This window comes from Zonotrichia albicollis, chromosome 29 (genome assembly GCF_047830755.1).
Source record: "Zonotrichia albicollis isolate bZonAlb1 chromosome 29, bZonAlb1.hap1, whole genome shotgun sequence".
In the NCBI taxonomy this organism is placed as follows: domain Eukaryota; kingdom Metazoa; phylum Chordata; class Aves; order Passeriformes; family Passerellidae; genus Zonotrichia; species Zonotrichia albicollis.
Genome location: NC_133847.1, coordinates 6,899,180 through 6,919,917, shown reverse-complemented (window position 1 = coordinate 6,919,917; position 20,738 = coordinate 6,899,180). Strand labels below are relative to the sequence as shown.

General features: G+C 57.6%; 2 protein-coding genes across 6 annotated transcripts; both read left to right on the top strand.

Moving 5' to 3' along the window:
- Window positions 1-117: 117 nt before the first annotated feature.
- Window positions 118-14,538, top strand: SUGP1 (SURP and G-patch domain containing 1). 3 transcript variants are annotated; one of them, XM_074528866.1, is made up of 14 exons: window positions 118-274; window positions 1,508-1,679; window positions 1,915-2,018; window positions 2,579-2,806; window positions 3,820-3,931; window positions 5,358-5,461; window positions 6,542-6,665; window positions 8,487-9,016; window positions 9,297-9,403; window positions 9,845-10,022; window positions 10,703-10,809; window positions 11,479-11,624; window positions 12,541-12,670; window positions 13,945-14,538. In XM_074528866.1, exons 1-14 carry the CDS (start codon window positions 250-252, stop codon window positions 13,969-13,971), a joined length of 2,094 nt encoding a protein of 697 aa, XP_074384967.1. In that variant the 5' UTR covers window positions 118-249; the 3' UTR covers window positions 13,972-14,538. The 3 variants fall into 3 exon arrangements, with proteins under 3 accessions (XP_074384967.1, XP_074384966.1, XP_074384965.1); XM_074528865.1 differs by having other exon boundaries at window positions 3,808-3,931; window positions 6,554-6,665; XM_074528864.1 differs by having other exon boundaries at window positions 3,808-3,931.
- Window positions 14,539-15,156: 618 nt separating this feature from the next.
- On the top strand, window positions 15,157-20,537 carry TM6SF2 (transmembrane 6 superfamily member 2). Of its 3 annotated transcripts, none has more exons than XM_074528848.1 (10): window positions 15,157-15,304; window positions 16,982-17,085; window positions 17,762-17,859; window positions 17,974-18,077; window positions 18,462-18,544; window positions 18,651-18,775; window positions 18,860-18,961; window positions 19,189-19,281; window positions 19,360-19,479; window positions 20,190-20,537. In XM_074528848.1, the coding sequence occupies exons 1-10, from the start codon at window positions 15,216-15,218 to the stop codon at window positions 20,394-20,396; spliced, it is 1,125 nt and encodes a 374-aa protein (XP_074384949.1). In that variant the 5' UTR covers window positions 15,157-15,215; the 3' UTR covers window positions 20,397-20,537. The 3 variants fall into 3 exon arrangements, with proteins under 3 accessions (XP_074384949.1, XP_074384948.1, XP_074384950.1); XM_074528847.1 differs by having other exon boundaries at window positions 15,159-15,304; window positions 16,979-17,085; XM_074528849.1 differs by lacking the exon at window positions 16,982-17,085 and having other exon boundaries at window positions 15,182-15,304.
- The last annotated feature ends 201 nt before the right edge of the window (window positions 20,538-20,738 follow it).

The following is a 20,738-nucleotide window of genomic DNA, read 5'->3' as shown; positions in this document are numbered from 1 at the left end:
GAGGTGGGAGTTGTAGTCAGCCCTTTCGCACCGATCGGATGCCGGGCGAACGGGGGAATGACCGTAACGGCAGAGCCGCCAGAGCGGGGAGGTTCGGCGGCCCCGTGAGCGGGGCTCGGTGGGGCGGGAGGAGCGGGGAGGGCGACAGGACGGCCCCTTGAGGGACTACATCTCCCAGGGGCGCTTGCAGTAGCGCGGCCCCCGGCGCGGCGCGCCCGGCGCGGGGCACGCTGGGACGGGGGCTCCAAAATGGACAACCACAGGGATGCGCCAGGTAGGGCCCGGCCCGGGCGACTCCCGTCGCTGCTGGCTCTGCTCCGGCCGTCCCGGGGCTCTGCCCCGCTCCTCCCGCCTCGCTGCCATCCCCCGGCTCGGCCGCACCGTCCCCGGGGCTCCGGGAGCCGGGGGTGGGGGTGTGCGCCCGGGGCGGGGGTGTGCCGGCACAGTCGGGGGCTGGGGAAACCCCCCCGGTTAAATTCGCTCCTTTTTTCCCGCAGCGGAGCCGAGCCGGGAGTTCGGGATGGATCCCCGCGTTCGTTTCCCGCTCGTTTTCCCCCAGGGAAGCCGAGCTGCTGGTTCGGGATGGCTCCTCTCTAAATTTCCCCCCGTTTTCCCACAGGAAAGCCGAGCCTGGGGTCCGGGGCGGTCTCCCCGTTATTTTTCCTCCTCTTTTCAATCAGGGAAACAGAGCCGGTGATTCGGGGAGGCTCCACTGATGATTTTTCCTCTCCTTTTCCCACAGGAAACCTAGCCATTCATTCCCTCTCTCATTTCTCTCAGGAAAGCTGAGCTGGTGGTTCCTGGAGACCCCCTTGCTGATTTTTTTCTTTTTTTTTTTCTATTGGGAAGCTGAGTTTGGTATGTTCCCACAGTTTATTCCTTCCCTTTTCCCACAGAGAGAGCAAGCCTTGTTTCGGGACCCCTCTTTTCCCGTAGGAAATACGAGCCTTGATTCGGGATGGTTTCCCCATAAATTCCCCCCCTTTTTCCCACAGGGAATGCGGCCCTCTGTTCAGGATGGCTCCTGTTAAATCCCACCTTTTTCCTTTAGGGAACCGGTCCCTGATTCCGGAAAATTTCTGAGTTAATTCCTACCTTTTCCCTCAGGGAATGTGCCCCTCATTCCAGGCAATTCCCGAGTTAATTCCCGCCTTTTTCCTCAGAGAATGCGCCCATCATTCTGGACAATTCCCAGACTTATTCCAGCCTTTTCCCTCAGAGGGAATGCGCTCCTGATTCCTGGACAATTCCCAGGCTAATTCCCTCCCTTTTCCCTCAGGGAATGCGCCCTTCATTCCACACAGTTCCCGAGCTAATTCCCGCCCTTTTCCCTCAGAGGGAATGGCCCTTCATTCCACACAATTCCCGAGTTAATTCCCGCCTTTTTCCTCAGGGAATGCGCCCATCATTCTGGACAATTCCCAGACTTATTCCAACCTTTTCCCTCAGAGGGAATGGCTCCTCATTCCACACAGTTCCCGAGTTAATTCCCGCCCTTTTCCCTCAGGGAAGGCCAGCCGGTGGTTCGGCGTGTCGCAGTCCAAGTCGGCCAAGACGAGCGTGAACATCCTGCAGCAGGAGGAGCTGATTGCCCAGAAGAAACGGGAGATCGAGGCCCGGCTGGAGCAGCAGGCGCGGCAGAACTCCCTCAGCATCCCGCAGCTCCCGCTGCTCGGAGAGTACGTGGGGATCCGTGCCGGGAATCTGCCCGCCAGACGGGGAGGGGCGGGAAGGGAGCTGAGGGAGGAAAATCGTAATTTTAATGGAGGAGGAAGGCGATTTGGGGTTCTTTTGGGAATTCGGTGGTAGGTGAGGAAAATGACCAGTTCCAGGAGTTTTTCCTGTCCCCAATCCCACATGGGAAGGGCAGGGAAGCTCCCAGATTCCAGCTCCTGTTTTCCTGTCCCTGTTCAGCGATGATGGCTCCGAGAGCGAGGCCTCTGTGTCCAACAAGTTTGTGAACGATGGGAGCTTCCTGCAGCAATTCCTGAAGCTCCAGAAGGAAAAATCCAATGCTGGTAGGTCCTTCGTTTCTTAGTCCAAACTTGGAATTCTCAGGAACTCTGTGCCCTTCATTCTCCCCTCAGAAACTGCCCCAAATCGCCCCAAAAATTCTGGGAATGCCCCAGCTCCCAACGTGGGGAAGAAACAGCTGGGGCAGGACTGGAGCCTTTCCCACCCCAAACCCAATAACAATTTCCCTTTGTTTTTCCCACAGAAAGTGCCCCCTACCATGCCAGGAATGCCCCGGCCCCACAGCCCGGGAGGGAGCAGTTGGGGCAGGCCTCAAGCCTTTCCCAGCCCAAACCCAGATTTCCCAATAACGATTTCCCTTTGTTTTCCCCACAGAAAGTGGCCCCAGCACCCCGAACAGTGCCGGGAATGCCCCAGCCCCAAACCCACAACTCCCAATAATAATTCCCTTCGTTTCCTCCACAGAAAGTGCCCCCAACGCCCCGAACAGCTCGGGGAGCGCCACAGCCCCACAGCCCGGGCGGAAGCGGCCGGGGCAGGCCTGGAGCCTTTCCTACGCCAAACCCAGAACTCCCAATAATAATTCCCTTTGTTTTCCCCACAGAAAGCGCCCCCAACGCCCCGAACAACCCCGGGAATGCCCCGGCGCCACAGGCCGGGAAGAAGCCCCCGGGGCTGCTGGGGAAGCGGCCGGGGCAGGCGCTGAGCCGCATGCTGCAGGCCCGCAGCCTCGCCCCGCCCAGGGCCGGGCCCGTGCTCAGCCGCCTCAGCGTCTTCCAGGGCCCCGACGAGGACGACGAGGAGGATTACGAGCAGTGGCTGGAGATCAAAGGTCAGTGGCAGCTCCTGCTCGGGGCTGCAGATGGGAATGGCCATCCTGGGATGGGGTGCAGCGGGGACAGGGTTCCCTCAGGCCCAGGGGAAAATGGGGTGGGATTCAGGTCCTGGGATAGAGTGCAGCAGGGACAGGGTTCCCTCAGGCCCAGGGGAAAATGGGGTGGGGTTCAGATATGGGATAGGGGTGCAGTGGGGACAGGGTTCCCTCAGTTCTCCTCAGGAATGAGGTTCAGATATGGGATAGGGGTGCAGCAGGGACAGGGTTCCCTCAGTTCTCCTCAGGAATGGGGTGGGTTCAGGCCCTGGAACAGGGATCAGTTTGGGATCCCCTCAGGGATTAAAGCTAGATTCTAGTGGGGAATGGGGTAGGATTCAGTAGGAGCCAACTCTGCCCCAGTTAAAGCTGGGATGAGCTGGGTGCAACTGAAACCTCCAAACTAGGATGGGCTGGTGGATTCCCAGTCCCTGGAATGTCCAGCGAAATTGGGAGGAGGGAAGGCTCCAGGGAAACCTTGGAGCTGCTTCCGGAGCCTAAAGGGGCTCCAGGAGGGCTGGAGAGGGATTTGGGATAAGGGATGGAGGAACAGGGCACAGGGAGTGGATTTGGGATGGGAATTCCAAGACGCGGGGAATTGATTTAAACTGAGAAAGGGAAATTTGGGTGGGATTTTGGGAAGGAATTCCTGGCTGGAACGGGCTGGAATTCCCAGAAAAGCTGTGAAAGTGTCCAAGGAAATCTTAGGACAGCAGAAAAAGCAGGAATGGGATGAGGTTTAACCTCCCCCCACCCCAAAGCTTAGATTCTCCCCGTGGGATCCCCCGGGGCAGCTCAGGAAATGAGGAACTTTGCTGTGAACGCCTCTCTACAACTGCGTGCCCCGTTTCATCCTTTCTCTCCCCGCCTTGCCGTGTGTCTGCGCCGTGGCTCCCGGCAGTAATTCCCTGTTTCCCGTTGTGGGGGCAGTTGAACCCCAAGTACTGACAGCCTCCTTAAAGTTTTGCCCCCAGAGGACGCGGAGACGCGGCAGGTGGTGGAAAAGCTGGCCAGGTTCGTGGCTGAGGGCGGCCCCGAGCTCGAGAAGGTCGCCATGGAGGACTACAAGGACAACCCTGCTTTCTCGTGAGTCTGGGGAGGGTTCTGTTCTCAGGAAATGCTGAATTTGGGGTGGGGAGAGGACAGGAAAGGGGGCTGCAAGGCCAACCCTGCTTTCTCGTGAGTCTGGGGAGGGTTTTTCCCCAGGGAATGCTGAATTTGGGGTGGGGAAAGGGACAGGAAAGGGGGCTGCAAGGACAACCCTGCCTTTTCGTGAGTCTGGGGAGGGTTCTGTTCTCAGGAAATGCTGAATTTGCGGTGGGGAGAGGACAGGAAAGGGGGCTACAAGGACAATCCTGCTTTCTCATGAGTCTGGGGAGGGTTCTGTCCTCAGGAAATGCTGAATTTGGGGGGAAAGGGACAGGAAAGGGGGCTGCAAGGACAACCCTGCTTTCTCGTGAGTCTGGGGAGGGTTTGTCCCCAGGGAATGCTGAATTTGGGGGGAAAAGGACAGGAAAGGGGGCAACAAGGACAACCCTGCCTTTTTGTGAGTCTGAGGAGGGTTTATCCCCTGGGAATGCTGAATTTGGGGGGAAAGGGACAGGAAAGGGGGCAACAAGGACAATCCTGCTTTTTGGTGAGTCTGGGGAGGGTTTATCCTCAGGGAATGATGCATCTGGGGGGGAAAGGACAGGAAAGGGGATTACAAGGACAGCCCTGCTTTCTCGTGAGTCTGGGAAGGGGTTTGTCCCCTGGGAATGCTGAATTTGGGGGGAAAAGGACAGGAAAGGGGGCTGCAAGGACAATCCTGCTTTTTGGTGAGTCTGGGAAGGGTTTGTCCCCTGGGAATGCTGAATTTGGGGGGAAAAGGGCAGGAAAGGGGGCTGGGGGTTGTTCCCTGTGAGAGGGAGAAGTTTGGGTTTGGTGGTCTTCCTTGAGGGGGAGAATTTGGGATTTGAGGGGAGAAAATGTTTGGATTTGAGAGGGAAGGTTTGGGTTCATTGTTCTTCCCAGAGAAGAGAATATTTGGGATTTGAGAGGGAAAATTTGGAATTTGAGGGGGGAAAGTTTGGGTTCATTGTTCTTCCCTGAGGGGAGAAAATTTGGAATCTGAGGGGAGACAGTGTTTGGATTTGAGGGGGAAAATTTTGGATTTGTTGTTCTTCCCTCAGGAGAGAAAATGTTTGGATGTCTTCTTCTTCCTGTGAGGGGAGAAAATTTGGAATCTGAGGGGCGAAAACGTTTGGATTTAAAGGGTGGAAATGTTTGGATTTGATGTATGGAAGAGTTTTCTAATCCCAGCACTGGTGGGCAGAAGATTCCTCCTAAATTTCCTTTCAATCAACAGAAATTTGGATGCAAATCCTTGGATTAAAACTCCAGAATCTAATTCCATGGTTTAGGTGCATTCTGAGTAATTCCTCCATTTTTCTGCGTGGGATTTAGAGTTGTTTCTATCCCAGAAGATCAATATTTGTATAATTACGCCTCTTTTTATCCCCCTTTTTCCCAGGTTTTTGCATGATAAGAACAGCAGAGAATTCCTTTACTACAGGAAGAAAGTGGCAGAAATTAGGAAAGAAAATCAAAATTCCCAGGCAGCCTCTTCCCAAAAAGGTAATTCCCACCAAAATCTGGGGAATGGCAACGGCAGGAGGGAAATTTGGGATTGGTTTGGGACTGGGGTGGAAATTTGGCTGCCTGGAAAGAAAATTCCCAGCTGGAAGGAGAATCAAATCCTTGTGCCAAAAAACGTGGATTCCCAAAATATTCCTGGGATTTTGAATGGGATTTTCTTTGCTGTTGTCAAAAATATTCCAAAATAATTCTCCAACACTGAAAATTTAGGAAAAGGGGATTTTTTTTTCTCCTCTTTTTTTTTTTTTTTTGGATTTTATTGGAGTATCCACCCTTTCCAGGTGAGATTTGGGATTTTCCATAGGGAATTTCCTCTGAAACCGCCTCCAGGGGGTGCAGTGAGAGGGGGATTAAGTGGGTTTATAGGGAATTTGGAATTTTCCAAAGGATTTCCTTTCGTTCCTGGGAAATTCAGGGACAAAATCTTGAAATGTGGATAATCCTGGGCGGTGTAATCCTGTGGAGAAATGCCTGGCACAAGGGAAAAATCCGAAATTTTTAATTAGGGATTATTCCAGGTGCTGTAATCCTATGGAGAAGTGCCTGATAGAGGGAAAAATTACAAAGCCTTTAATTAGGCTTAATTCTAAGTGTTTTAATCCTACAGAAAAGTGCCTGGCACAGGGAAAATTTGGGATTTGGGAGCCCAAAGCTGCCTTGCCTCTCATCTCTCCCATCCCTGCTCCCCAAAGCCAGGCCTAAGCTGAAGCTTTTGTGCTTTCATTGCACCAATTTTCCCACTTCAAACCTGGCTTTTGGCATAACTGTGCTCTTGGCATCCTGAGGTTCTGTCCCTGCTCCCAAACTCGGGTTTAGACAGAAATTTTTGTGCCACTTTGTGCCAATTCTCCCCCTTTAAACCCGGCTTTAGGCCTCGCTGGGATCCTTATTCCCCACCCCTGCACCCAAACTGGGATTTCAAGTGATGTTTTGCACTTTTTAACTGTTCCTTTGTACCGATTCTCCCCCTTTGAACCCGACTCTAGGCCTCTCTGGGGTGCTTAGGCCGGGTTAGCTGGGCTGGGGTGAGCTGGGCCCAGGACTAATCCCTGCCTAAAGTTTCCCCCCCAGCCGACCAGGAGACGCGCAACTCGGCCGAGAAGCTGGCGCAGTTCGTGGCTGCAGGCGGGCCCGAGGTGGAGGCCATTGCCCTGCAGAACAACAGGGAGAACCCTGCCTTCAGGTACAGGCAGTTCCTGCGGTGTGGGGCTGGTTCTCCAGGGAATCCCCGGGGAAAGCCCTGGGGATTCTTAGGTTGGGGTTTTGGAGCAGCGAGAATTGAGGTGCTCAGGTTTGGGGAGATGAGGTGGGAACTTTGCCCTGCACAACAGCAGGGACATCCCTGCCTTCAGGTGGGCAGAATTCATGGCTTTTGGGGGCTTCTTTTCCAGGGAGTTCTCAGGGAAAATCCTAGGAATTCTTAGGTTGAAGTTTTGGAGCAGCGGGACTTGAGGTGCTCAGATTTGGGGAGGTGAGGTGGGAACTTTGCCCTGCACAACAGCAGGGACATCCCTGCCTTCAGATATGGAAATTCCTGATTTTGGGGGCTTTTTTCTGGGGAATTTCAAGGGAAAGTCCCAGGAATTTTTAGGTTGGGGTTTTGGAGCAGTGAGAATTGAGGTGCTCAAGTTTGGGGAGGTGAGGTGGAAAATTTGCCCTGCACAACAGCAGGGAGAACCCTGCCTTCAGATATGGAAATTCCTGATTTTGGGGGCTTTTTTCCAGGGAATTTCAAGGGAAAGCCCTGGGGATTCTTAGGTTGGGGTTTTGGAGCAGTGAGAATTGAGGTGCTCAGGTTTGGGGAGCTGAGGTGGGAGCTTTGCCCTGCACGACAGCAGGGACATCCCTGCCTTCAGGCGGGCAGAATTCATGGCTTTTGGGGGCTTCTTTTCCAGGGAGTTCTCAGGGAAAATCCTAGGAATTCTTAGGTTGAAGTTTTGGAGCAGCGGGGCTTGAGGTGCTCAAGTTTGGGGAGCTTTGCCCTGCTGAATAACAGGGAGAACCCTGCCTTCAGATACGGAAATTCCTGATTTTGGGGGCTTTTTTCCAGGGAATTTCAAGGGAAAGTCCCAGGAATTCTTAGGTTGGGGTTTTGGAGCAGCGAGAATTGAGGTGCTCAGGTTTGGGGAGCTGAGGTGGGAACTTTGCCCTGCACAACAGCAGGGAGAACCCTGCCTTCAGATACGGAAATTCCTGATTTTGGGGGCTTTTTTCCAGGGAATTTCAAGGGAAAGTCCCAGGAATTTTTAGGTTGAGGTTTTGGAGCAGTGAGAGTTGAGGTGCTCAGGTTTGGGGTGCAGAGGAATCTGCACGTTCCTGATTTTTGGGGCTGTTTCTCCTTTATGGGATTGTGCTCCCTGATGCCGGTGGAAGCTGCACTGGCTGCAGGAATGCACGGGATGGTGCTGGAGAGCTGGGAATGCTCTGGGCATTGCAGGAGGGAAAAATCCAGCGCTGGATCTCAGCCCTGGAGAGCTGGGAATGCTCTGGGCATTGCAGGAGGGAAAAATCCAGCGCTGGATCCCAGCCCTGGAGAGCTGGGAATGCTCTGGGCATTGCAGGAAGGAAAATTCCTGAGGAAACTCTGCTGGATCCCAGCCTAGGAGAGGTGGGAATGTTCTGGGCACTCCAGGCAGGAAAATTCCACTGCTGGATCCCAGCCCTGGAGAGCTGGGAATGATCTAGGAATGTTCTGGGCATTCCAGGCAGGAAATCCACAGCTGGATCTTGCCCTGAGTGGAGCTGGAGAGCCGGGAATGCAGTTCTGGGAATGTTCTGGGTGTGCTCTGGGCATTCCAGGCAGGAATTCCATGGCTGGATCCTTGCTCTGAGGAGAGCCGGGAATGCCCCAGGAGTGCTGTGATCATTCCAGGGGGGAATTTTACGGCTGGATCCGTGCTCTGAGTGGAGCTGCAGAGCCGGGAGTGCTGTTGTGGGAATGTTCTGGGAATGTTCTGTGATCGTTCCGGCAGGAATTCCCAGCTGGCACCGTTGTTGTTGGCAGGTTCCTGTACGAGCCCCACAGCAAAGGGCACCGCTACTACCGCCAGAAGCTGGAGGAGTTCCGCAGGGCCCGGGCTGCCCCCGGGGGCTCCCCGTTTCCCGGGAATCCCCAGGAATGCGGCCTCAAACGGAAAAGCAGCCCCGAGGCCTCTCCCTCCCCCGTGTGCTTCCCCCCTCTCCCCGTTCCCGTCCCGCCGCCTCTGCCTCTCCCCGTTCCCCTTGTTCCCGCTGCTCTGCCCATTCCTTCGGCCTCTCCTGCCCCCTCCTCATCCTCCACCTCCCCTCCGGATCAGCTGGCCCCCAGTCCAGCCCCGATCCCAAACTCTGCCCCAGTCCCGAATCCAGCCGTGAGCCCAAACCCAGCTGCAATCCCAAATCTTGCCGCGACCCCAAATCCATCCGTGGCCCCAAGTCCTGCTCCGGGCAGCACCAAAAAGAAGAGGAAGAGCCGGTGGGGGCCGGAGGAGGAGAAGGTGGAATTGCCCCTGCCCCAGCTGGTGCAGCAGCTGGATTCTCCCTCTCCCCTCTCAGGTGAGAGAGAAACCTCTCAGCGGGGTCGGGTTTTCCTGGCAATTTCCTGGCTCCAGAGTCATTTTTTATTTCCTGAGATGGACATGGATCAAGTTCTCTGCTGTCAATCCCATTTCTTCCCTGCGGTTTTATTTTCCCTTTCGCTCTGTGAGAATTACAAACAGAATTCCTTTTTTCTTTCCTTTCTTTTCCCACCCTTTTATTCCCTTTCATTCCCCCTCAGAGATTTTTCCAATCTCCCAGGTTTTTCCAGAGGTTTTTCCCTGTTTTTTCCCTGCAGTTCAGGACCTGAAGGGTCTGGGGTACGAGAAGGGCAAGCCCGTGGGACTGGTGGGAGTCACGGAGCTCTCGGAGGCCCAGAAGAAGCAGCTGAAGGAGCAGCAGGAGGTGAATCCCAAAAATCCTCCCTGAGTTCCCTCCCGTGGGAATAACAAAGGTTTTCCATCATGGAGTCCCTGGGAGCAGCGTGGGGCTGGAATCTGCAGGAATAGCAGAGGGTTTGGGATTGAGGGCTTTTCCAGCCCTAAAATCCCAGATCCCAGAGGAGCTTTTCTGGGGCTGAATCCCGTTTTTCCTGGGACAAATCCCATTTTTCCTGGGAGAAATCCCATTTTTCCATGACTCCCAGATGCAGCAGATGTACCACTTCATCATGAAGCACAGGCACAGCTCTCCTGCCTTTTGGGGCTGGGATTTGGGATTCTTTAGGGTTTGGAGCCATTTTTTGTGGAGCGGGCTGTGCTCCACCGGGATTCCTGGGCCGAACCCCATTTTTCCCAGGACAAATCCCATTTTCCCAGGCTGAAGGCCGCGTTGTGTGTTTCCCAGATGCAGCAGATGTACGACATGATCATGAAGCACAAGCGGGCGATGCAGGAGATGCAGCTGCTGTGGGAGCGGGCGCTGCAGCAGCACCAGCACGGCTACGACAGCGACGAGGAGGTGGACAGCGAGCTGGGCACGTGGGAGCACCGCCTGCGCCGCATGGAGATGGACAAGACCCGGGGTGGGTGGGAGTTCCAGAGGAGTTCCATCCCTGGGGAGCACTGGGGTGGGTGGGACTGGGAATTCCAGAGGCAATTCCATCCCTAGGAAGCATCAGGGTGAGTGGGATTGGGAATTCCAGAGCAATTCCGTCCCTGGGAAGCACTGGGGTGGGTGGGATTGGGAATTTCATCCCATCCTCATGGATTGGGAGTTTTAGGGACAGTCCCTCCAGGGATGCTCCACAAATCCCAAGGGATGCTCCGTGGTTTTCCAGAGATCTCGCTGTGCATTCCTGGGAGGTTTTGTGCTCCAGAATCCCCCTGGAATCCAAATGTCCCTGAAATCCCAAGGGGTTCTCCATGAGGGTTGTTCTCTCCATGGTTTTCCAGAGTGGGGTTCTCACAGTGCATTCCTGGGAGGTTTTGTGCTCCAGAATTCCCCTGGAATCCCTGGGATGCTGCACAAATCCCAAGGGATTCTCCATGAGGGTTGTTCTCTCCATGGTTTTCCAGAGTGGGGTTCTCACTGTGCATTCCTGGGAGGTTTCGTGCTCCAGAATTCCCCTGGAATCCCTGGGATGCTGCACAGATCCCAAGGGGTTCTCCATGGGTTCTCAGCCTGGGGATGTCCCGCATCCCTGGGACGCTCCAGGAGTCCCAGGGGATTTTCCCTGAGCTCGGAGTTGTCCTGTTTTTGCAGAGTGGGCGGAGCAGCTGACCCAGATGGGCCGAGGGAAACATTTCATCGGGGATTTCCTCCCGCCCGACGAGCTGGAAAAGTTCATGGAGACCTTCAAGGCACTCAAGGTGAGGATTCCTGGGGTTCTGGGAATGCTCCCGACCCATCCCACAGCTGGGAATTCCTCCAGCTCTCCTTGCTCCAGCCATTCCTGCAGGGAAAAACAGGGATCAGGTTCCCACTGTTAGCACAGAAATGGGGCAATGTTTGGGGTGGAATTCCCAAAGGATCCGTGGCTGCTCCATCCCTGGAAGTGCCCAAGGAAGGCTGGGAGCATCCTGGGATCATGGGGAGTGTCCCTGCCCACAGAACTCAATGGGCTTTAAGGTCCCTTTCCTCTCTGGAATTCCACAATTTGGGATTTTTTCTGGAATTCCAGACACACCTCCCACTTGGTTCCTCTTTGGGATCAGTGGGTACCAAGCTGGGAAGAAAATGGGAATTTTGGGAATGGTGCAACTCCAGCACCTCCCAGTCCTTCCCAAGCCCTGGAATTCCTGGGAGCTGCCCCATCCCTGTTTTCCAGCACGGGGCCTGACATTCCCTGGGATTCAGGCTTGGGAAAGAACCGGATCTGAGGCTGGATCCAGGAAACAACCTGGAATTCCGGAGCTGTTGTTGGAATCCTGGGAAATCCTGGCAGTTCTTTCCCAAAATCACAGTTTAGGAGGGTAAAACTGCTTTTCCCATGATCCATGGATTAAGAAATCCCCGTTTTTCCTGCTTTTTCCCTGCAGGAGGGTCGGGAGCCGGATTATTCCGAGTACAAGGAATTCAAGCTGACGGTGGAAAACATCGGATACCAAATGCTGATGAAAATGGGATGGAAGGAAGGAGAGGGACTGGGATCCGATGGGCAGGGAATTAAAAACCCTGTCAGCAAGTGAGTGTCCCTATGGATTATTCCTTCATGTTTTCTGGGAATTGCTGCTGGAATTGCAGCCCAGCTGGGATTTCTCACCTGAGCATGGAAAATTCAGCCCAAGAAAAAATTCCTGATTTTTTTTTGTGGGGAGGATTTTCTCCTGGATTTGTGGCTGTAGCTGGAATTGGCTGAGCCCCCAAATCCTGAATTTCTGACCCAAATTTCCACAGGGAAGTGCAGCTCTAAGAATTCCTGTCTGCACCTCCCCTCTCCCAGGATTAAATCCTTAAAATCAGAAATTCCTGGGAGTATTTGCTCTCCTTGGAGTCATAATGAAAATATCTTAAAAAACCGTGGGAAGCACATCCAGTAGAGGATATTCCAGCCAGGATCAGAGCTTGGTGTGATCCCACGAGTCTTGATTTCATTCCGTGCCCAGAAATGTTGGGATTTGTTCCCACTTTGGGTATTCCAAAGGTTTTATTCAGGTGGATCAGCTTCTGTCCAAATTCCCAGGGAACTTGGGATAGGAAACCAATCCCTGCATCCATCCAGCACCAAACCTTGGGAATTTGGGATAGGAACCCAATCGCTGCTGCCATCCAAACCCTGGGAATTTGGGATAGGAACCCAATCCCTGCTTCCATCCAAACCCTGGGAATTTGGGATAGGAACCCAATCCCTGCTCCCATCCAAACCCTGGGAATTTGGGATAGGAACCCAATCCCTGCCCCCATCCAAACCCTGGGAATTTGGGATAGGAACCCAATCGCTGCTCCCATCCAGCGGCAGGCCCTGGGGGTCTGGGTGCAGATCCAGGAGGGTCCCGGGGGCGCAGTTCCCGTGGGAATTCCCGGGGGCGGAGCCGTGTCCAAGCCGTGTCCGAGCCGTGTCCGAGCCGTGTCCGAGCCGCGCCATTCCCGGTGTTCCGCAGGGGCACCACCACCATGGACGGGGCCGGGTTCGGGATCGAGCGCCCGGCAGAGCTGACCAAGGAGGACGACGAGTACGAGGCCTTCCGCAAGCGCATGATGCTGGCCTACCGCTTCCGGCCCAACCCCCTGGTACGGGATAACAACGGGATAATGGGATAACGGGAATGGGATTGGGATAACGGGATTGGGATAACGGGAATGGGATAACGGGAATGGGATTGGGATAACGGGAATGGGATTGGGATAACGGGAATGGGATTGGGATAACGGGAACGGGATAACGGGAATGGGATTGGGATAACGGGAATGGGATTGGGATAACAGGAACGGGATAACGGGAACGGGATAACGGGAATGGGAATGGGAGCAACGAGTGAGTACGAGGCCTTCCGCAAGCGCGTGATGCTGGCCTACTGCTTCCGGCCTAATCCCCTGGTATGGGATTGGGATAATGGCAATGGGATAATGGGAATGGGATTGGGATAACGGGAATGGGATAATGGAAATGAGATAACAGGAATGGGAATGGGAACAATGAGTGAGTACGAGGCCTCCCGCAAGCGCACAATGCTGGCGCACCGCATCCGGCCTAATCCCCTGGTATGGGATTGGGATAATGGGATAACAACGGGATAACGGGAATGGGATCAGGATCATGGGTTTGGGATAGCGGGAATGCAGTCATGGGATTGGTAATGGGAGGGGGTTAGTGAGTACGAGGCTTCCACAAGCGCATGATGCCGGCATACTGCTTCCAGCCCAGCCCATTGGGATGGGATTTAATTGGGATCGTGGGAATTGGGATGGGATGGGATGGGATGGGATGGGATGGGATGGGATGGGATGGGATGGGACAGAGCAGAGCCAGTGATGAGGGAGAGTCTCAGGAACGGGGCAGGGATGGATCCATGGAAATGGGGCAGGGACGGATCCATGGGAATGGGAGGGTCCCAAACCCGGGCAGGCACAGGGACAGATCCCTGGAATCCCTGGTGTAGCTCTGGGAATGTTGGCAGCTGGGAAATTCCTCTTGGATGGAATCGCTCTCCTCATCCTGAACCAAATCGTCCTCCCCGTATTCCCTGGCTGCAGAATTCTCCTTCCCGTTTTTTTTCCGTTCAAATCCCAGTTTTATTCCCAGCTTTATCCCAGTTAAACCCCTGCCAAGGGAAGCTGCTCCACAAATCCCATTATTCCTTTGGAATTACCATTTTCCAGGGGGCAAAACCAAGCTTGGAGTTTCCCTTTTCCCTTTCCAGACAAAAGTTGCCTTTAATTTTGGGGAAAAGAAGCTGGAAAATGTCTCATTCCAGTGGCTTTCGCAGAGAATCCAGGTGATGATTTTTGGGATAAAATCCCCAATCCTGATGATTTTCCCATGGTTTGTTTTTTTCTCCCTATAGAACAACCCACGTCGACCTTACTACTGAGGATGGCTTTTCCCAACAGATTTCCTGGGAATTCTGCATTATCCATCTCTTTTCTCCTGATGTTATCTGGCTTTTTTTGGAATCACGTCTCCTCCTTCCCCCATGGAAAAGCTTCCCAGCTTTTTCTGGGGACACGGGGAGGGTTTGGAGCAGCCCCAAAAATCCCCCAGGGGACTCCAATTCCGAGGAGTTTGGGATTTTTGGGAATGGCTGCTCCAGGAGGGGGTGGGGATTTTATTCCCTGATTTTATCTTGGAATCCCAGATCCAAGAGATTTCGGGGAATTTGGGGAACCAGTGCCTCCAGTTTTGCCTCTGGACGGGCGGATCTGGCCTGGATCCGTTGGGAATTCCAGGATTTGATGGGTCCAGGGGGGATTTATTCCCTTCCCGGGGATTTTGCCAACACCTCCTGTGCTTTGGAATGACGAAGACCCAAAATTCCAGCACCACACTTTGGAAAAATCCAGTTGGATTTTGTTGTCCTAAAAATGGAAAAAAAAACCCTCTGGAAATAGAAATTTTGTTCATGGAGTCTGTAAATAAAATCAAACTTGTTTGTTCCTTACGTTTAATCAGTGGAGTTTTTTGGGAAGAGAGGGATTTTCTCTTAGGGTGGGAGGCTGCCCTGGAGTTGGGTTTTCCAAGCATTTTCAGGGGAAAAATAGCTGGATTTTGTTCTTGGGATACTTGATGTGATTCTTTGCTAATTTTGTTAATTACGGAGTCGAGGGCTTGGCTTTTAATTAAAACCATTGCAGGGTGAGGAGGGGGTGGGGTTATCCAGGGAAAATCCAAAATCTGGGAGCCTGGAGCCCCAGGATCCCAGTTCCGATCCCATTCCTGATCTCAGTCCCGGATCCCAGTCCCAGATCAATCCCAGTCCCGATCCCATTCCCGATCCCATTCCTGATCCCAGTTCCAGATCTCAGTCCCAGATCAATCACAGTCCTTCCCTGGATCCCATTCCCGATCCCATTCCTGATCTCAGTCCCAGATCCCAGTTCTTCCCTGGATCTCATTCTCGATCCCATTCCTGATCCCAGTCCTTCCTTATTCCCTTCCCGCCCTTCCAGGGTCCCCCCGTCCTTCCCCTGTCCCCCCGTCCGTCCGTCTGTCTGTCTGTCTGTCTGTCCCGCCGTGCCGCGGCGCCTCCGGGCGGCTCTGTGGCTTTAAGGGCGCTGCCCGGGCCGGGGCCGGGGCCGGGGCCGAAGTCCGCGGGCCCGGTGCTGCGGCGGGGCCGGGATGCAGCTCCCGGCGGGCCCGGCCGCCCTGGCCGCCCCCCTGCTCGCCCTCCCGGCGGCCTTCGGGCTGAGCGCCCTCAGCGCCCTGGAGTGAGTGGGGACCGGGGGGGACCCCGGGAACGGGAGAGACCCCGGGAATGGGGAACGGGAATGGGGAACGGGAGCGGGAGAGACCCCCGGGAATGGGGAACGGGAGCGGGAGAGACCCCCGGGAATGGGGAACGGGAGCGGGAGAGACCCCGGGAATGGGGAACGGGAGCGGGAGAGACCCCCGGGAATGGGGAACGGGGAGAGACCCCCGGGAATGGGGAACGGGAATGGGGAACGGGAAGAGACCCGGGGAATGGGGAACAGGGAGTGGGGACCGGGAGGGACCCCGGGAATGGGAGAGACCCCCGGGAGTGGGGAACGGGAGCGGGAGAGAGACCCGGGAATGGGAGAGACCCCCGGGAATGGGGAACGGGGAGAGACCCGGGGAATGGGGAACGGGAGCGGGAGAGACCCCCGGGAATGGGAGAGACCCCGGGAATGGGGAACGGGAGCGGGAGAGACCCCCGGGAATGGGGAACGGGAATGGGAGAGACCCCCGGGAATGGGAGAGACCCCGGGAATGGGAAAGACCCCCGGGAATGGGGAACGGGAATGGGAGAGACCCCCGGGAATGGGGAACGGGAGCGGGGGGGGCCCCGAGAATGGGAGAGACCCCCGGGAATGGGGAATGGGGAACGGGAATGGGGAACGGGGAGAGACCCCTGGGAATGGGGAACAGGGAGTGGGGACCGGGAGGGACCCCCGGGAATGGGAGAGACCCTGGGAGTGGAGAACAGGGAACGGGAATGGGGAAGGGTAAATGGAAAAGGGAACGGGGAATGAAAAAGGGGAATGGGGAATGGGGTCCTTCCCGGGGAAGGGGGCGTTGAGTCTGTCCTGGATCTGGGAATCCAGCCCGGGACAGGCTGGGTCTGTCCCGGGTCAGAGGGTCCAGTCGGGGTCAGGCACCTCGATCCGGGTGTTCCATGGGAAGGCGGCTGCAGGTGCGGTTTCCCCGCTGCTTTTCAATCCCCTCGGGAAGTTCAGACCCCCAGAGCCTCTCCCGGAGAGCCCAAATCCCGGGAATTGGGGTGATCCCGGCCTGGAGCCCAAGTCCCGGGAACTCGGGTGACCCCTGCCCCTCCCGGAGTGTCCCTGCTGTCGCTGACGTGTCCCCGCCGCTGTCACCGCTGTCACCGAGCGCCGCTTTCGCTTTGCCCGCCCGCAGTTCCCGATCCGGGGCTGCGGGAGCGGCTCCCGGCGATCGCAGCGGGGTTTGGGGCTCGTTTGGGGCTTTTCCGAACGCACAGCCTGGAGAGGGACAGGGGGACCCGCTGGGGCTGCTCCGGCCCCGTTCCCATCCCAGTCCCTGCTGGGATCACACCCACCCTTCTTTGGGATTTTATCCGCTTCCAGTCCCTGCTGGGATGTCACAACCACTCTTCCTTTGGGATTTTCCCATTCCCAGTCCCTGCTGGGATCCCATCATCCCTTCTTTTAGGATCATCCCTTTTCTTTTGGGATTCACCCTTGGGGTTTGCCCCCTTTTGGGATTTCCCTCTGGGCCATTCCCAGAGCCAGATTTCCCCCCTCAGAGGACAGACAGACACCGCCCCTTCCCCGCGCTGGGTGCGGGGTCTGATCCCGATCCCCGAGCTCGGCGGGGTCGGGGCTGTTTGATGGGGATGGGGGATTTGGGGCCGCGCCGGAGCTGCAGCGGCCCCGATCCCACAGCAGCCCCCCGGCGCTGGCCCTGGCCGCGGCCCTGCTGCTCCTCGGCCTCCTCGCCCTCCTCATCCTCACCGGCGGCGTCGGCCTCGTCCACGACCCCCTGTTCTGCGGTGAGACCCGGGGTGGGATTGGGGCTGGGGTTTGGGGTCTGGGGTTGGGGGACCCCATGGAGCAGGGATTTGGGATCTGAGGGGAATCGGTGGGACTCACACAGAGCAGGGATTTGGGATCTGAGGGGAATCAGTGGGATTCACACAGAGCAGGGATTTGGGATCTGGGATTTGGGATCCGGGGGGAGCTGCAGGACCCGCAGGGAGCAGGAATGTGGGATTCGGGATTTTGGGGGACCACGCAGGCAGCAGGAATGTGGGATTTGGGGTTTTGGGGGACCCTGAAGGGAGCGGGAATGCGGGATTCGGGGTTTTGGGGGACCCCGCGGGGAGCAGGAATGTGGGTTTTGGGATTTTGGGGGACCCCGCGGGGAGCAGGAATGTGGGATTTGGGGTTTTGGGGACCCTGCAGGAGCAGGAATGCGGGATTCGGGGTTTGGGGGGCCCTGCAGAAGCAGGAATGCGGGATTCGAGGTTTTGGGGGGCCCTGCAGAAGCAGGAATGTGGGATTCGGGGTTTGGGGGGCTCTGCAGAAGCAGGAATGCGGGATTCGGGGTTTTGGGGACCCTGAAGGGAGCAGGAATGTGGGATTCGGGGTTTTGGGGACCCTGAAGGGAGCAAGAATGTGGGATTTGGGGTTTTGGGGACCCCGCACGGAGCCCCCCGCTCCCCGCAGTGCTCGTGGTGTTCTCCTTCACATCGGCCGTGGATCTGCTGATCGCGCTGGAGGAGGACGGGCTCATCTCGGGCTTCGTGGAGCTCTACGTGCGGGAGGTGCCGCCCTGCCCCGCACACCCCGCACACCCCGCGCGGCTCCGGCACCCCCGGACCCCCGTGCGACCCTCCCGGTGTCCCCAGCCCCGGTGTGACCCCCCGGTGTCCCCGCAGGGCGATCCCCACCTGCGCACGGCTCACGGGCTCCTCACCTGCTACTGGGACGGCACCGTGCACTACGGGCTGTGCCTGGCCATGGCCGCGGCCGCGGGGCGCAGGTGGGCGGGGGCTCGGGAGAACCCCGAAATTCCTGGGGAGGGGGCGCGGGGGGCGGGGTGGGGAGAATTCCGGAGTTTCCTGAGGAGGGGACTAAATGATCTGGTGAGGGCTCGGGGAGCTGGAAAATCCCGAATTTCCCGAGGAGGGGGCTCCGGGGGGCGGGAAAATCCTGAATGTTGAGGAGGGGGCTCGGGGGGGTGATTCCAGGGCAAGGGGGGTGGAAAATGCCGAATTTCCTGAGGAAGGGGCTGGGGAGTGAACCGGGGGGAAGGGGAGGGTGGAAAATCCGGAATTTTGAGGAGGGGGCTCGGGAGTGAAGCCGGGGGAAGGGGGGCAATGGAAAATCCGGAATTTTGAGGAGGGGGCTCCCGCTGTCCCCGCAGGAAGAGCTACCGGGGGCTGGGTCTCTTCTGGCTGGGCTCGCTGCTGATGAGCGCCGTGGTTTTCCTGCTGGGCAACCTGATCGGTACGGCCGTGGGGAGGGGGCTCGGGCCGGGCCCGACCCCCGGGAGGAGGAGGGGGAGGGGGAGGGGGAGGAAGGCTCCGCGCCCACCCCGCGCTCTCTCCCGCAGGGAAATACAGCCCCGAGCTGAGCCCGTCCTTCCTCCTCAACCTGCCCTACCTCCTCCTCCTCACCTGGGCCGGCCTCCGGCTGTTCCGGCAGCCCCGGGCGCGGCCGAGCCTCAGCCCCGAGCAGGTGAGGCCGGAGCGGGGGGTCTGGGGGCTCCCAGGGCTGGATCGGGGGGTGCGGACCCCAAAAACCCCGGAATTCCTCTGGCAGATCGCAGAGGAGCAGCGCAAACGCCTCTACCAGCGGCCCCAGGACCTGCTCCTCATCCTCATCCTCATCCTCACCGCAGCCTTCACCTTCTTCAGGGGGATGGTGAGGGCTGGGGGGGCTCGGGGGGTCCTGGGGGGGCTCGGGGGGTCCTGGAGGGGCTCGGGGGGTCCTGAAGGGGCTTGGAGTGGTCCTGGAGGGGCTCGGGGTGTCCTGGAGGGGCTTGGGTGTCCCGGGGAGGGTTTTGGGTGTCCTGGAGGATCTCGGGGATCCTGGGGAGGTTTTGGGGGTCCCAGGGAGGGTCCCCTGCCCTCGCCCCCCTGTGCCCCCAGGTGGTGCTGGACTGCCCGGCCGATTCCTGCTTTGACTACACGTACCTGCACGAGCCCTACCTGCGCGACCCCGTGGGCTACCCCAAAGTGCAGGTGAGGGGGGGGGACAGCACGGGACCCCCTCCAGGTGCCCCCGGAGCCACCCGGGGGTGACAATTGGGTGTCCCCCAGATGCTGATCTACCTGTTCTACCTGCTGCCCTTCCTCATCCTCGCCATCTACGGGCTGGCCGTGCCCGGCTGCTCCTGGCTGCCCGACTGGAGCCTGGTGTTCGCGGGAGCCGTGGCGCAGGTGGGCGGCAAAAACCCCGGGATTTGGGGGAAAAAAATCCCAAAAAGGGGGTCCTGAAATCCCGGGATTTGGGGGGGAAAAGTCCCAAACGGGGCGGCCTCAAAATCCCGGGATTTGGGGGGAAAAATCACAACCAGGAAAAGGGTAAAGGGTTGGGGCTCTGTTTTGGGGTGGTAAATCCGGGATTTGGGGGACACATCCCGGGTTTGGGGGCAGATCCCGGGTTTGGGGGGCAGATCCCGGGTTTGGGGGGCAGATCCCGGTTTTGGGGGGCAGAGCCGCAGCCGCAGCTGCAAGTGGAGCAGCTTGCTTGGCTGGCTGATAATTGCCTCGGCCTCGGTGGATTTGGACAGAACCCGGGATTAGTGGGACAGAAATAGGATGGAGAGAGACGCAGGGCTATAGATAGGATGGGCTGGAGCCAGAAACCCCTCCGAGTTTGGGGCTTTGCACCTTTTGGGGCCGGGGCTTTGCACCCTTTGTGACCGGGGATTTGCGCCTTTTAGGTCCAAGGGTCTGCGCCCTTTGGGGCCGGGATTTTTGCACATTTTGGGGCCGGGATTTTTGCACATTTTGGGGACAAGATTGCACTCTTCGGGCTTGGGGGTTGCACCTTTTAGGGCCGGGGCTTTGCACCCTTTGGGGCGGGGGGCTCGCACCTTTTGGGGCCGCTCCCCCGTCACTGGCCCGCCCCACCGCGGTGTCCGCAGGCTCAGTTCGCCCACCTGGGCTCCTCGCTGCACTCCCGCACGCCGTTCCCGTACCAGACCCCCGAGGAGGTGCTCTGGACTTTCCTGCTCTCCAACGTCCTGTACGCGCTGGGCCCGCAGCTGCTGGCGCTGCGCTGCCTGCGCGCCCCGGCCTTCTTCGTGCCCCCGGCCGGCCCGGGCCTGGCCCGCGCCAAAAAGTGCCAGTGACGGCTCCGGCTGGCGCCCCGGGGCTGCGGTCACACCCTGGGCCCCGCTGTCCCCGCCTGGGGGATCCCGCCCGGTGCCTCTCGCCCCGCTCCGAGCGCTGGGAGCAGAGAGGTCCCCAGAGATGTCCCCAAAGTGTCCCCAGAGATGTCCCCGGGAGTGTCCCCGGGAGTGTCCCCAGGGATGCTCCGGTCCCCCAAAAGCTGTGGGGGGACCTCGGGACGCTCAGCGGGGACATCGCTGCAGTCACAGCCCCGCCCGAGTGGGGCTGGCGGGGCCGCGGTCCCTCCCGGTGGGTCCCAATCCCGTCCCGGTCCCGTCCCGGTGCCCCAGCTCGGGCTGGGA